General features: G+C 46.1%; 1 protein-coding gene across 2 annotated transcripts; it reads right to left on the minus strand.

Annotated features, from left to right (window-relative positions):
• Nucleotides 1-1,749: 1,749 nt before the first annotated feature.
• Nucleotides 1,750-14,833, minus strand: ENOPH1 (enolase-phosphatase 1). 2 transcript variants are annotated; one of them, XM_081207373.1, is made up of 6 exons: nucleotides 14,525-14,833; nucleotides 8,793-8,894; nucleotides 7,996-8,198; nucleotides 6,159-6,291; nucleotides 4,778-4,901; nucleotides 1,750-4,214 (listed from the first exon to the last, which is right to left on the minus strand). In XM_081207373.1, the coding sequence occupies exons 1-6, from the start codon at nucleotides 14,606-14,608 to the stop codon at nucleotides 4,075-4,077; spliced, it is 786 nt and encodes a 261-aa protein (XP_081063499.1). In that variant the 5' UTR covers nucleotides 14,609-14,833; the 3' UTR covers nucleotides 1,750-4,074. The 2 variants fall into 2 exon arrangements, with proteins under 2 accessions (XP_081063499.1, XP_081063498.1); XM_081207372.1 differs by lacking the exon at nucleotides 14,525-14,833 and adding an exon at nucleotides 12,854-13,080.
• Nucleotides 14,834-15,740: the final 907 nt, after the last annotated feature.

The following is a 15,740-nucleotide window of genomic DNA, read 5'->3' on the forward strand; positions in this document are numbered from 1 at the left end:
CAAGCGAGAGACATTATGAGAGTTTAATAATAATAATTGTACTCCACCTATCTGACTGGGTTGTGCCAGCCACATTCGCACTCAGCAAAAATACTTAGGTGTATCCTGGAGGGCCTTATTTGGCCCTGCATCTCTTCACCCGTCTTGAATTTATTAGTCCTAACAAAATCTCCACATCAAAAAATGAAATGTGTCTCGTCTCTTGCACAAATTAAAAATACATTCTGTGCATTGGGCCCCAAACGGGATAGAATCTTGTAAACTGTTTGGCGTGTCTGCCCATGACTTGTAATTCACTAATACAAAACCAATCACCGAGCAGAAAACACATTTTTGGGGAGTGTTGTACAGAGAAAAGTTTCCATTTCTTCTCTGACCTCCATCTCATCTTTATTTCTATTTCACACAAGCAGCTTCTTCTTCCAACGATTTTTTATTCTGTAACTTCTCTGGAACACACACAGAGAATGAAACTTTGCTGGTTGCAAGAGTTTCATGCTGGTTTAGGTTTTTCTGTGCCAAGCTTTCCACATAACTTTTGTACAGCTCTGATTAATATTTGTGACTTGTTTTGGGGAGATCTTACTTCTCCTTTATCAGAACTGTTCCTTTTGCACGGAACTAGGTTTTTCCAGAGCTTCAGCCTATACAGACAGATTTGAATATTTTATAGATCATTCTGCTCCAAGGTGAGATTAAAAATAAAATAGCAAAGTCAAACATTTTTCTTTAATTTTTATGCAGACTAATTTTATGTTTGGATTTTTGTGGTTTTTATATCCTGGACACCATACTTATCTGTAGCAAGATGAATCAAAAACCACAGGAGCCTGTTTCCTGGAACAGTCTTTTCTTGAAGTGAAAGGCCAGCTAGAATTATGTAGTAAACTTTAAATGAAACTTTAAATGAAGAGGCTGCTGGAGGTTAGGTAGGAAGAGTTTAGTTGCAATTAAGATTAATCTTGCATATAACAGCCACTTTCCTGTAGATTTTTCATTCCCCAATATGCATTTCATGTTGTTTTCACTTTGATATTTCTAAGCTCACATCTTTCATAAACTAAACTGGCATGCGCTGGACTTTGATTGATGTATTTAAAATAAAACCCTTCCAAATAAATTAACAGCCTCTCAGGTTCTGTTCATCCTCTTGCCTATTTGGGGCAAATTAAGACTGTGTGGGATGCAGGTGGCGCTGTGGTCTAAACCACAGAGCCTAGGGCTTGCCGATCAGAAGGTCGGCGGTTCTCATCCCCATGACAGGGTGAGCTCCCGTTGCTCGGTCCCTGCTCCTGCCCACCTAGCAGTTCGAAAGCACGTCAAAGTGAAAGTAGATAAACAGGTACCACTCCGGCGGAAAGGTAAACGGCGTTTCCGTGCGCTGCTCTGGTTTGCCAGAAGCGGCTTAGTCATGCTGGCCACATGACCCGGAAGCTGTCTGCGGACAAACCCCGGCTCCCTCGGCCTATAGAGTGAGATGAGCGCCGCAACCCTAGAGTCGTCTGCAACTGGACCTAACGGCCAGGGGTACATTTACCTTTACCTTAAGAACCTGACTACAACTCCCATCATCCCTGATTAGTGGCCATGCTCCTTGGAGCTGATGAGAGCTGGAATCAAGCAATATCTGAAGAGCGAGAGGTTCACTGATCCCTCGTTTAGAGAGTGACCCCTTCATTTGTGTGCTTTGAAAGATTACCAGAGGTCAAATTTGCAACAGGTAAGCAACTACCAACATGATACAGGCGCTTGGCAAACACTAAAGACAAACCTTTATTTACCACAAGTGCGTGGGCGGAAGTGAAGCCAATTCAGACAGAGGGGCCATGGCTGCTGGTCTTCCATTTCGGCCACAGATTTGTTTAAAGACAACACATGCATTACAAGGCGACAATCACACGGACATTGAATAGATCTGCAGCAAAAGGGACGCTTCCCATCGCTACTCAAGGAAGAAGCTTTATTGCTCAAATGGATTTCATTGGAAATATTTTGTTTCCCAGCATGCAAAGGTTGTAGTGAGAACTGGGATCCTTACACAGCAGGGTGGATCACATATTCATGTGCACTGTTTCTAACAGCCCTTTATTCCTGAAGAGGCCGCAGAAGAGGCCAAAGCCTTGTTCTGGGCTTCTGCATAGGGCAGGACTTTTCCCTAGGACAAAGCCTGCCCACCCCCTGGTCCTACAACATAATGTGAATGTAACTTGCTATACTTATGGCCACATCTGCACAATACTATTAAAGCAGTATCATACCCCTTTAACAATCATACGGTGCTACAGTTCCCAGAATTGTTTATCAATCCCCCTTTCCAAGAAATTCTGGGAATTGTCGCTCTGTGAGGTGATATGGGTTCTCCTGAAAACTCTCAGCACCATTAACAAACCACACTTCTGATGGTTTTGGGTGGTGATGAGGAGCCACTACCAAGTTGTATCACAGTGTTTGAAATTTACAATGAGGATGTGGTCTGTTATATTCTGCATTCTGCCTATCTTAAGACATAAGTGTTCCAGGCCATCAGCCAGCCAGGTCCTGGCCAGTCACAGAGCTGCTCAGTACTGGCCAAGACTGCTGCAAAATATGCCTTGAAGACAATGCCCTGGTTACAGTGCCTTGCAATAGTATTTACTTACAAGCAAGGAAGTAGTTGTTTGTGTGGAAAATGACACTGCTTTCTCTCAGCATTCGCCCTGTCCGGTGTGGATGAAGTTGTATCTCTTCCACGCAGAACGGAAAGGGGAAGGAGCAGCTTGGAAACAGCTGTATGGCAAGGCACAGCTGCACACTGAGTTTGAGGCGATACACACTCCTGTCTTGGAGACCCCAAAAAACCATGCAGACTTTGAAAGGGGTCAGTGGGGTGAAACGTCTGGGGGAAAAAAGATGACATTTTGGGAATTCAACAGCCACAAAATGGTACAAGTAAAGGGAGAAATGACTGGTGTGATTTGTGGCATCGACTTCACAGGTACTGTCCAATTGATTGCAGCTGCAATGCACAAAACACTCAACCTATCAGTAGCTGAAGGGGAGAGATTGTGTTTGCCCACAGTAAAGGGAAAATACAATCCTTCCCTCCCCCGCCAATCTATACATTAGCGATGCTAACGTTGTACAGATTTCCCAAAACACGCTGGGACAGGGGTGGGCAAAATATCGCACCACCTTGGCACAGAAAGCTTCGCCTGGGAAGGCCTTCAAAAGTGTTTACAGCTTTTGGTCTGCAAGTCAATTCAGTACCTTATTTCCTCAGCGGATTAGTTAACTCTTAAGCAGAGCAGATAATGTGATCTTTGAATAGCAGGCTGCATTCCAGCATGCAAAACTCAGGGCTTTTGTGTCTCTGCTCGCTGAATCTCTCCATCCTTCACTAAGACAAGCAAGATTGGGGCACGTTCCGGCTAGATAAATGCACCAGAGGAGCAGAACCTGGAAGGGGTGTGGCCCAAGGAAGGGCGTGGCCTGAGGAAGGGGTGTGGCCTGAGGAGAATCCCATGGGCGGGATAGAGGCCTGCATTTGGTCCTGATCCTGATGGTCCTGATCCTGATGTCCCCCACCCCTGCTTGTAAATCAAAAACAGCAGAACATAAAAACCTTAAAAGACTTGTTTATTATTTGCAGGAGAGGATGAAGCTAAGGGAATGTGTGTCTGAGGTAAACATGCTGGGCACAACCCATGGCAAGGATCTCCTACACAGGAGCCTCTGGAGATGAACGGCAGCTGCGGGTAAACTTAGGCAGCCCCCTTCGTCTCAAGAAGGCCTTCCATGGACAACATCCTCCTGGTGGCTTGCATGACTTCCACGTGCAATTCCAAAGCAAGGATGTGCTGACAACCAGGGCTTTGCAGCCGCTGGGTCTGAGGTGTGCCTGCCACACCAGCAGATGTCTCAACCACACCGGGTTCAAATTCCTGTCGCTGGAAGCCAAAGGATCCCAATGCTCTCAATTCCAAAATTCATGTCACCAGCAATAAACTACCGTATTATAGTACAAGGAGGATTTTGGTCAGGTGTCGCTCCCGTATCATCCTTTCTTTCTTAACAGAAACACAGAAATTTGCTTCTTTAAGTGGAGGACGGCAAGAAGAGTTCGTTGAAAGAGGTTATGAGTCTATAATAAGATTTCTCGTCGTCTGTCAGGCCTGCGTTGCCCGGCCGGACTACTATCGCCACATGCATGTCGACTTCTTCTGCGGCATCTGCCTCTGAGGGGAAAAGAGCAAGAATAATCCATCAGAAGAGGGTGAATCCAGATACACACAACCATCTTATTACTGCTCATATGCTGGAAGAAGGAAAGATGGATAAACCACTCTGGGAACTATAGCTGTGACAAGCACAGCTCCCTAAGAGGAACAGGGACTTTCCTCGCAATTCACAGCGCCCCTTAATAAACTGCAGTTCCCAAGATTCTCTGGGGGTAGTCATGACTGTTAAAATCAGTACAGTGGTACCTCGGGTTAAGTACTTAATTCGTTCCAGAGGTCCATTCTTAACCTGAAACTGTTCTTAACCTGAAGCACCACTTTAGCTAATAGGGCCTCCTGCTGCCACCGCACTGCCGGAGCACGATTTCTGTTCTTATCCTGAAGCAAAGTTCTTAACCTGAGGTAATATTTCTGGGTTAGCGGAGTCTGTAACCTGAAGTGTATGTAACCCGAGGTACCACTGTATAATCGTGCTTGAAATGGATGCAGTTCACAGTGAACAGCTTCTGGGCAGGCTTACGAGAAGATAAGGATCACAACATCCAAACTTGCTTTCTTACCCCGAGTGACATCCGTCAAGAACAGTATGTTGCTTGTGGAACACCCAATGCTTGCGGCGATCCTCTGGTAACTCACGCTGTCCACTTTTGGGCCTATTTTGGTGTCAAAGTGGCCATCAAAGAGCTGGAAGATTTAGGAAGGACATTTTGTTTTTAAAGGAGAGGCTTAACGTTTCTCATGCTCTTCTTTCATTTTTGTGTTAGTATAGTTTTTCTCGCTTGTTGGCTCGGTCTGTTCTTTAACGCAATGCTGCTTAGTTTAAGATGTTAAATTAGGCCAGCTTATTTGTACTGTTTTACATTGTACGGACTGACATTTGCATTAACTGACGTTGTGATGATATAGAATAGTTTCTAACGCGTCTACTACTTATTTCATAAAAATTCTACACTGCTCGATTGCAGAAAAAGCGGTTTCCTCCCCCAGTTTGCAAAATTTAACAGAAGTTAGAGTCCTGGTTAGATTGTGAAGACCCCTCTAAGCCCTGTTTACACGTGGAGCAGAATGTGGGGGTAAAAACAGCCTGTACCACTTCATGCTGCGAGAGGATATGTGCCCTTAAACAAAAAAAGCTCTGATTTAGATTTCAGGATTTTTAATAAATAGTATTTTGCGTTTTTATTTCTGCATTGTGCTGATTTTTTTTAAAAAAATACATTTATTTACATTTTACACATTCTTTTTTATTTATTTTTTATTTTGACAAAGTAATAATCATAAATAAATGAGTAAAAATGTGCACCCCACCACCGAGACCATTCCATTGTAACTACCCAACCTCCCAAAATTTCAACACCTCTTGCAATGGTTTGACCCCTTTCCATTTTAACAGTACAAATTCTACTAACACCCTGATTTTTAATGCAAATCAACCTTGTGTTCTTCAGTAAAATCACAGGACACCCAGATGTTTCCAAAACTCTCAATGCAATAAAATTAAAATGCACAGCAGAGCGAAGCGTTCTAGTTCAGCCTGCTCCCCACTGTGCTTGTATTCCGCTTGCAAGTAAATTTCATTGTTTTCACTAAATAAAGGAGCATGGAAGGAGGAGGAGATGGGAATTCCTTGAGCTGCAGTGTGAAGTGAAACATTCCAGTTTGCCGCTTAATTCCTTCACTGCATGTCTTCTCTGCTTTTGCCCATTTTATTGTCTCAAGGACATAGAATCACAGCACTGGAAGGGACCCTTTAGTTCAACCCCCGATAAGGTGAGCTGTCTCCAGAACATAACCATCAAGGTTACTTGATGGCCTTATCCTCCATCTTGCGAACGCAAACAGACACTCTGCACCTGAGAGAAGTTGGAAGTGAGACCGTTTTAGGGCGGAAGAAGCTGGAAAGACAAAGAAAGGAGACAAACCTTTCAGCGTAGTGCCTACCTCGCAAATATCGCCTTCCGTAGAGTTCCCAAAAAAGAGCTTTTGCGCCTCAACACTCCCAGAGGAATAGATGTAAACTTTCATCCCTGCTTCTCTCCATTTCCTGACTGCTGGAACCACATCATCAAAGAACCTGTAATGGACAGGGAATAGCAATGCAGGAGGCAGCAAAATATCTTGAAAAGACAACAGAAGTTCTTGCCTTATTTGTGTGCAGAATTTGCTGGACAGACACATTCCACAAATGCGCAAGAAGACCTGATGCATCTTAGAATTACAGGAACAAAAATGTTCCGATAATAAACGGTCTCCCTTGGGAGGTGGTGGACTCTACTTCCATGCAGGTTTTTTGGAGGGCCACCTGTCAGGGATGCTTTAGCTGAGATTTCTGGATTGGACCAGATAATCCTCAAGGTTCTTTCTAACTCAACAATTCTATGGGTCTAGGATGCTATGTGTGTCTCTAAATTATGAAGAGATGTATACAGACACCCATCCCAACACTGGATGATAACAACAACAACAAGAAGAATCCCATCCTAAAGTATGCTGCTGAAACGAAGAAATCAGGGGTGGGGGAAGGACCAGGAATGGATGTGTGTCCATTCAGTCTTGATACTCAAGATATTCCACTCAGAAACACATCATTGCTTGTTTTAACTCGCTTGTGGGAATAACTCAGAGGCTGTGAAAGAAGGAAGGTTAACAACAGGAAGAATTAGAGGAACCATCAGAAATGACTATGAAAATAATAATAATAATAATAATAATAATAATAATAATAATAATAATAATAATAATAATAATTTATATCCCGCCCTCCCCAGCCGAAGCTGGGCTCAGGGCGCCTAACAACCATCAAATAATCCCACATTCTAAAAACATTCCATTATAAAATTAATTAAAATCAAATTGATGGCAACCGTTAAGCAAAATTCTGTGCAGATCGCCAGAGGAGGGAGTCAAGCTGTGCCCTGACCAAAGGCCTGGTGGAACAGCTCTGTCTTGCAGGCCCTGCGGAAAGACGTCAGTTCCCGCAGCGCCCAGATCTCTTGTGACAGAGCATTCCACCAGATCGGGGCCACGGCCGAGAAAGCCCTGGCTCTAGTTGAGGCCAGCCTAACCTCTCTATGGCCTGGGACCTTCAGGGTGTTTTTATTTGCAGACCGTAGGTTCCTCTGTGGGACATACCAGGAGAGGCGGTCCCGTAGGTACAAGGGTCCTAGGCCGTATAGGGCTTTAAAGGTTAAAACCAGCACCTTAAACCTGATCCTGTACTCCACCAGGAGCCAGTGCAGCTGGTATAGTACCGGATGAATGTGATCTCGCAGCGAAGACCCCATAAGGAGTCTCGCAGTAAAAGCAGTATAAGAAAGAAAAGCAGTATAAGATGATCAGAACCCTCCAAACTTGAAGCATGGGAAGTCCTATTAAAAAAATATAATCTGGCAGAATATTTGGATTACTTGATATGCATTTGTACAATTTGGAATATTTAATGCGATTTGATTGGATTGTTAAAGTGGAAAATTTAATAAAAATGAATTTTTTTAAAAAAGATATTCCACTCAGTTCTGATACCCCTAAACTCAGAATTAAGTCATTCTAAGGGTCTGCGTTTTGCACCTGGCCTCAGCAAAAAAAAACAACAACCCCAAACAAACAGGAAGTTGAATCTGCAAGCCTGAAGTCTGCCCAGTGCTAGGGTCAAAGCCCCATGTTTTCTGCTTTCATGTGCAGATCCCCTCTAAATGTGTGTTTATGGTTGTTTGGAGGGCGGGAGCAATGGGGCAATAACGCACACTGGCCGCTCGTGTCATAAACGCTAGACACTCACTCTCCCTTCAGTCGGCCGTTTTCATATGCTGCCCTCCATATGTGGCCCTGGAGCTGCTTTAAGGCGGTTGTCTTCCTGTCTAAAGACATCTGCCAGTGGACGTTGTCTATGACGGCCTGGATGATGCGCTCCACCTCCTCCTCTCCATCCCTGGTCTCCAGGGGGATGGGCACCACTCCATCCATGTGGGCATCTTCTTCAGCCTTTGGGAAACGATGAGAAAATGTTATTAGCAGTGATAGGGACTCCTACTTCAAAGAGCCCAGCAGGGTCAGATTCAGGGTCCATCTACTCCAGCATCCTGCTTGCTGAAGTATCAACCACAGTTCCTTTCCTGCTACCGATGTGCCGCGATTAACATAGGTACTCGTGACTTTGTCCTAAACCTGGTGTCCAGAATGCAGCAAGAGAAGACTAGAATAACTGTATACCTGAAGAAGCATCTCCACCCCCATCGCTCAGCCCAGACACTGAGGTCCACCTCCAAAGGCCTTCTGGCGCTTTCCTCATTGCAAGACCTGAAGCTACAGGGAACCAAGCAGAGGGCCTTCTCAGTGGTGGCACCGGCCCTGTGGAATGCTTTCCCATCAGATGTCAAGGAGATAAAGGACGGCATAACTTTTAGAAGATATCTGAAGGCAGTCTTGTTTTAATGGTTGATGTTTTATTGCATTTCTAATATTTTGTTGGGAGCCGCCCAGCGTGTCTGGGGAAACCAAGTCAGATGGGCGGCATATAAATAATAAAATCATTGTTATTAGAAGAAGAAAAAAAGGAAGGGATGGCAAACACTTTACCTGTTTTCTCAGAAGGCCGACGTCTTCTTGGCACTCCTCTTCCTCCCAGTGCGCACGAAGGTACTCTCGGATGTTGTCTTTGATGTAGGAAAACAGAGTATCCTGGCAAGACAAAAAGCGAAATGAACACGAGGCAGAAATGTTTCCATCCCTGTATTCACACCCCTTGCCTGTGGAAAATTTTCCATTTTTAGAGTGACCTCAGCCCTACTCATGTGTTGTTAGCTCACATAGGGCATCGACATGTGGAGCAGCGGTAGTCAACGTAGTGCCCTCCATCTGTGGCTGGACTCCAGCTCCTGTGGTGATGGATGATGGGAGTTGTAGTCCAACGACAGCTGGAGACCCCAAGAATGGGAGAACACTATTCTAAGGGGAAATGGGGATTAGGCCTGAATGTCATTCTTGCAATACATTGGGTTACGAACTTAATCCGTTTCGGAAGTCCGTTCTTAAACCAAAGCCATTCTTAAACTGAGGCGCGCTTTCCTTAATGAGGCCTCCTGCCGCGGGTGCCCTTCCACTGTTCGGCTTCCGTTCGTAGTCCGAGGTAAAGTTCGCTAACTGGAACACTATTTCTGGTTTTGCAGAGTTTGTATACCGAATAGTTCTTAAACCGGGCTGTTCTGAAACCGAGGTACCACCGTAGAAAGTTATGAGCAGGCGATGCCCCGCTGCAATTCAACTGATATTCTTAACATTTGAAAATGACAAAGCACATTTGCTTCCTGTGCTCTTCCTCGCCCTGTTAGTTCCAATTCCTGGTATTACAAAAGGGCACGTGAGTGCAAAGCCTTCAGCCTGCAACTGTTCAAGTGTGCCTTTTGGTTTAAATGCATCGTTCGATGGAGAATTAGCCAAGAGCAGTAGCGGATGGGGGTGCTGGGACAGCCCTCACTTGACCTCCTGACAGCAGAGGCCCTGCTGCTTCCTGGGAAGGAGAGGGGCAAAGTGGTGGGAAGACAGGCGCGGTGAAAATGCAATGGCAGGAGCACTGGATTGGTGCTGGCAGTGCATTTGCACCATGCTGACCCCTGTGGCGATCACAAAGGATCCCCGGACATTTCACCGTCTATTGATCCCTGTGCCACCACTTTCTTTCTTGCTGCCACCACCCAGGCCCTACCTGGTACAATGCTGAGTCCAGTCAGGGTTAAACTGGAATATAAACTTCTGTTTATTTATTGCAGTTTAACAAGCGTGTGGTTTCATAAACAGTATCGGTCAATTACAATCGTAGGGTACCTATCCAGACCTATAACTTCCGCTACCTGCTCTCACTCACTAAACCACCTCTCAGATATTTACCGTATTTTTCGCTCTATAACACGCTCCAGACCATAACACGCACGTAGTTTTTAGAGGAGGAAAACAAGAAAAAAAATATTCTAAATGAAATAGTGGATATATGATTTTTGTGGTTCATGCTGTGGCCACAGACATGTGATCTGACAGTGAGTTTGGAGTAGCCCAATGCAAAAATCCTGAGGATCCATGTGGATCCATGCTTTGTAACCACGGAGGAGGGAAGGAAGGGGAACCATGGATCCTCTGCTCACGACTGCAGCAGATCCCCCCCGCCACCCGCAGGCACCCGCTCCATAACACGCACAGACATTTTCCCTTACTTTCTAGGAGGAAAAAAGTGAGTGTTATGGTGCAAAAAATACGGTACTTGTCTACCTAGCTCCTAACTGTTCCTGACTCAACTTATTTCACTATCCTAACTCAACCTACCCACAGACTCTATCCCAATTCACTCCCACTCCAACCAACCACCCAACTCCCAATGAACTCCCCCCTTCGCCCCTCCCAGAGTTGGTTTTATAGTCCCTCTGACTCCACCCACTGGGTTCTGATTGGGTAACCTGTTTAACTATTTCACCTCCAGCACTCTCATATGTTAACGTCAACCCCCCCCCCCCAAACCCTCTCCTTCTCTGTAACCAGCAGTGACTCAGCTGTCAGGAAGCCAGGGGAGCACCACTGCCGCCTCCACTCCTTCTACTACTGGTCAAGAGTGAAATGCAGGGAAGTGTAGCTCTGAGACACTTTTCAGAATAGGAATGATGGCAACATCTGCTAGATCACCTGGCTAACTGGCAGGCCCTCCTTCCTCTGGCAATAATGAGGTTTCAAGTTTGCTTACGATGCATAAGCACAGAGAATTAAAAAGGATAAGCAGAGGCTAGATACGTCTTTCCTTTTATTTGATGGGGGTACGGCTTCACACAAGCAGTGGTAACCTTTCTTTGCAAGGTTGTTTTGCATTTCTAATTAAAGCTGCAGCTGGATGAACCTTTTTTTTGTGAAACTCAGTATGTTTCACAAGTTATGCAGTCGGAAGCAAAAACCACCGAGTTCAATGGGGTTTGTTCCCAGGAAACATTGTACAGGATTGCAGACATGCTGGTCCTAATCAACCGGGTATTGAGTTACGTACTGTTGCTCTTGGGATGCTTGTATGCATGTTTAAATAATGCGTCAATACAGATGCCTGAATTTGGGGATATTTCTTGGGAGTGTTGGGATGGAAGCTCCAATAGGACAGCTGGAGATGAGGTGTTATAGCTGCTATTACTGAGTATCAGGATAAGTGCCAGTTTAAGGAACCGCTAGACTGGGCACAGCCAATTAAACAGGGAACAAAAAGTCTGGCATTTGCAGTTCATGTCCAGGGGCAATGGACCTGCTAATTGACAAATGATGCAGCCTTCAAGTCAGGTAGGAAATCAAGTTCAAGGTTGGCTGCTCCTGCTGCAAAAATCAACTTGGAGAGAAAAAAAGTATTCTCAAAAGATACTCCGAGTCCCTCAAAATTCTAAGGTTACTTTGAGAATAAAAAAGGCCAATTTGGTTCAAAAGGATAAACTCTTTCTTTAATAAGCTTTTCAGGGCAATGGGCCTCTTTTCCCCTCAAAAAGCTCCTCTTAACGCCTATTCACATACTCCCAGACCAGGTTTTGCTAGAGCAGGGTTTTCCATACTTGGGTCCCCAGCTGTTGGACTACAACTCCCATCATTCCTGACCGCTGGCTCTGCCAGCTAGGGATGATGGGAGTTGTAGTCCAACAACAGCTGGCGACTCGAGTTTGAGAAACCCAGCGCTAGAGGACAGAAGTAACGGGAAACATAGCAGTCATTATATTAGCAAAGCTGGGGATTCATTTGAGGTGGCGTTCCAGGTAATGAAGTCAATAGTAGGGACCGGAAAGCATCAGGCGAACTTCTGAATGTCAGAAAGAACATTTCTGGCACAACAATAATAGTTCTCTCTTTCTCTGTGTGTGTGTGTATGTGTTAAGGCAAAATACAGTGTCAGTAGGAAGCCTACTGTGTAACTGTGACCTAATTTCCTAAGTATTTGAGGTGACAGCTCTCAGCTCACTCACGTTTATATAGCAGGAGTGTGAGCAGAAGAAATAGAAGCCCTAAATTCTTAAGATTATGAAGTGTTTGTTCTACTTACAAAAAAAAAGGAAAAAAAAAGGCACGGGTATACAGGGCCTTTAGTCCTTTTGGGTATTTATTAAAAATTTTAACAACATAGAAGCCCAGTCCCAAATGTCTTCACTTAGGAAACACAGGCCTTATACAATGTCCATCTTGGTCCACATAGTCCAGTTCAGTGGTACCTTGGTTCTCAAATTTAATCCATTCCAGAAGTCCGTTCCAAAACCAAAGCATTCCATTACTTTCCCATAGAAAGTAATGCAAAATGGATTAATCCTTCCAGACTTTTAAAAACAACCCCTAAAACAGCAACTGAACATGAATTTTACTCTCTAACGAGACCATTGATCCATAAAATGAAAGCAATGAACCATGTACTGCTGTCACACAATCAATCAATCAGTAGCTGAACTGGGTTCCACACAGTCACAAAAGCAAAACAAAAAGAGCCGCCAAAATAAAGAGCAAGAAGAGACAGACTTCAGCGTAACGCTCAAAACAAAAGTGTGGCACTCAAAACGGAAGCATGGCACTCAAATCGGGAAGTGTAACACTCAGAACAGAGCACGTTTGGCATCTGAAAAAAGTTCGCAATCCAGAACACTTACTTTGGGTTTGCAGTGCTTGGGTTCCAAGCTGTTTGAGTACCAAGGCGTTTGAGAACCAAGGTACCACTGTAATGTCCACACTGGTGGGTAGTTGGCTCTCCAGAGTTTCAGGCATAGGAAATTCCCAGCCCTACTCAGTGAAGCCAGGGATTGCATTTGAGACCTTCTGCATGCATGCAAAACAGGTGCTTTACCACTGACATTTCCCCGGTGACATTTAACGGCAGTAGTATAGTGAACACCGCCCTGAAAGAGAGCCCTGTGTCATCTTAAACTGAACAGATGTAGATTCACCTTTTGTGGATTTATAACCCTCTGCAGGTGTGTTAAGCGTTATTCTCTGCTGGCAAATTTATAAACATGGGTAAAGAAAAATGATGCAAACTGCAGAGGCCAGAAATTCAAAGCAACACAGGAAGCTCATATACTGTATTTACGTTTCATGGCCTTTTGCCCCTTCTGTTTAATAACTCTCTGGATGTGTCTGTGTACATGTGTGTGCATATTACATATCTGACAACAGGCAGTAGTGCTTGATGCAATTAAATAAGGTCCCCACTACAAAAGCACATGCAACAATACTATTTATGTGTATGCCACCATATGCATGTGCGGTGTTGTACAAAATTCAAGGCGGCAGATACCCTGCCCTGAGGCTTTTTTCTGGCCCACGTAGGACCAGTCTGGATTGTTGGCCTTGGTGAAGATTTGACATTTTCTCCCCACAAACGTAAAAAATCTATTTTTTACGGCAAAAAAATATTGGCTTACAATTTAAACACATCCTCTCGACTAAATTGTGGGTGGTTATTACCCTAACAGATCACTGGGAATGGAGCTGAGAATGGTATTTATTATAACCAAGAGATGCACACATGAAAATATTTTTTTTAAAAAAGTACACAGTGGTAAAAGTACTTACATTTAATTCCACATTCTCTCAAGATTAAGTCACAAAGTAGTGAAATCTTTCCCCGAAATAGCACTGGATAAGCTCCCCATCATTCTAGACCAAAAACTGTCTTACAGATAAGAACAGCACAATTGCAGCAGAGGGTCGTGAGGAGTGCCTGTTTTTACCATGTGTTTTTGCGATGCCCCCCCCAGGTCAACAAATCTATAGACAGTGGCGTAGCATGGGGGGTGCAGGGGGGCCGGCCGCACCAGCCGCAACATCTGGGGGTTAGGGTTAGGGGGCGCAAATCCACGGGTTAGGGGGCGCAAATTACTTGCCTTGCCCCGGGTGCTGACAACCCACGCTACGCCACTGTCTATAGACCCTATCGGTAGCTTTTCACAGACCAAGAGAACAAAACCCAGCATTCTGCTACTGTCAACTTTCTTAAAAGGTTGCTTTGTATCTTTCTCCATGCCTCCAGGTTTCCCTAAACGCAGATGCTAAACGTTATGTGATTACAGAGGGAAACTGCCATACCCGTGCCAAGAAAAGCGAATGTGGGGAGGCGCACAGATCGCTAATGTGCCCCAGCGTTTGTTTACTCGGAAGGGGAAAGCGGCCTCACCTGCGCCCAAGGGAGTTGGGGGGAGCGCAGGCTGCGGCTTCCGACGGCCCGATCCAAACCCCCTTCCCCCCAAAAAACCAGTATCAGACGCGCACCCGACGGCGGGGCCTTTCCGCTCCCTCTGCCTCCACCCACCCCAAATCTTCACCTTGACAAACGCGATGGGTGTCGTCGTGCCTTCGATGTCCAGGAGGAGTACGCTGACTTCTGCGGGGACGGCGAAGCCCACCATGTCCACCGCGGGGGCCCCCCGAGCCGAGGGGATGAGGCTGCTGGCTGCGCGCACGGCAGCGCGGAAGAAGCCGATCCAAGCGCAAAAGCGCGCGCGGACCCTCCCCGGAAAGCGGCTTCACTGGGACGCGGCGTCGGAGGGGAAACGTCGGGAGGAGCCGCGGGGAACTGGCGAGAGAGAGAGGAGGGGATCGGGCGCACCACGTGGCTGGAAGCGGAGTCGCCGCTGCATCCGGATCGCGGGAGCCCGATTGGCTGCCGCGAATGGACGGGGAGGCGGAGTGGCCGTAATGCGGCGCGCAGGAGGAGGAGGAGGGGGCAGCGGCTGGAAGCGGCTGGGCGCATTCGCCGTGCGCTCTGCTGCGCGCACCGTCCAGGGCGCGCGCGCGCGCTCCTCTGCTCCGCGGGGCTTGCTCGCAGGGAAGAGCGCGCACATCGCCGCGGAGCAAGAACCCGCCGTGGCTAGGGGGGGGGGGATTCCGTTTGTGCAAGCGCGCGGGGTTGGTTAAGGTGCAAACCGCCTTCCGAGGGAGCGCCTGAAATGCGCGGCGCGTTTTTGGAAAGCCGTTAAAAGGATCTGCATAGGAATTCAACCAAGGGGAAGCGAGGAAGTCACTTAACAATGTTAATAATTGTAATTTTAATAAGGTTATGATTTATGTTTGTTTATAATTTTCTGAAAATAAATTTTTTTTGGGGGGGGAATGAAATGCGCGGCGCGTCACCATCACCATATCGATATTAACAATTGGTAATAAGTCAGGCCTCGGGCTGCATAACGCGTGCGGCCATCCCCGTTTCCGTAACCCAAAGTAGTTACGGATTTAATAGGCGTGCACCCAAACTACCGTGTTGTGTAATAAAAGCTGAGCGGCCATTTTCCCCGCTGCGTAGAGCGAGTGCCTGGGGAGGGTGCGTCTTGTCTGCAATACAGGAGCAGCATCTCCCTGCAGGTTTATCGGCAGGACAAGCCGTGCGAGGACCTTGTAGGCTGCATCCCTTGGTACCATTGGAACATTAGGTGGCACGCGCCCGTAGTTGCCCTACCGCTTTGGAGCAAGAGGCTTCGTTTGCCCAAGAAACGCTTGAGATTCTTTATTTTGGGCACTGATGGTGGATTCAAAAGGTATGCT

Source organism: Podarcis bocagei (genome assembly GCF_964188305.1).
Source record: "Podarcis bocagei genome assembly, chromosome: 9".
Classification (NCBI taxonomy): Eukaryota; Metazoa; Chordata; class Lepidosauria; order Squamata; family Lacertidae; genus Podarcis; species Podarcis bocagei.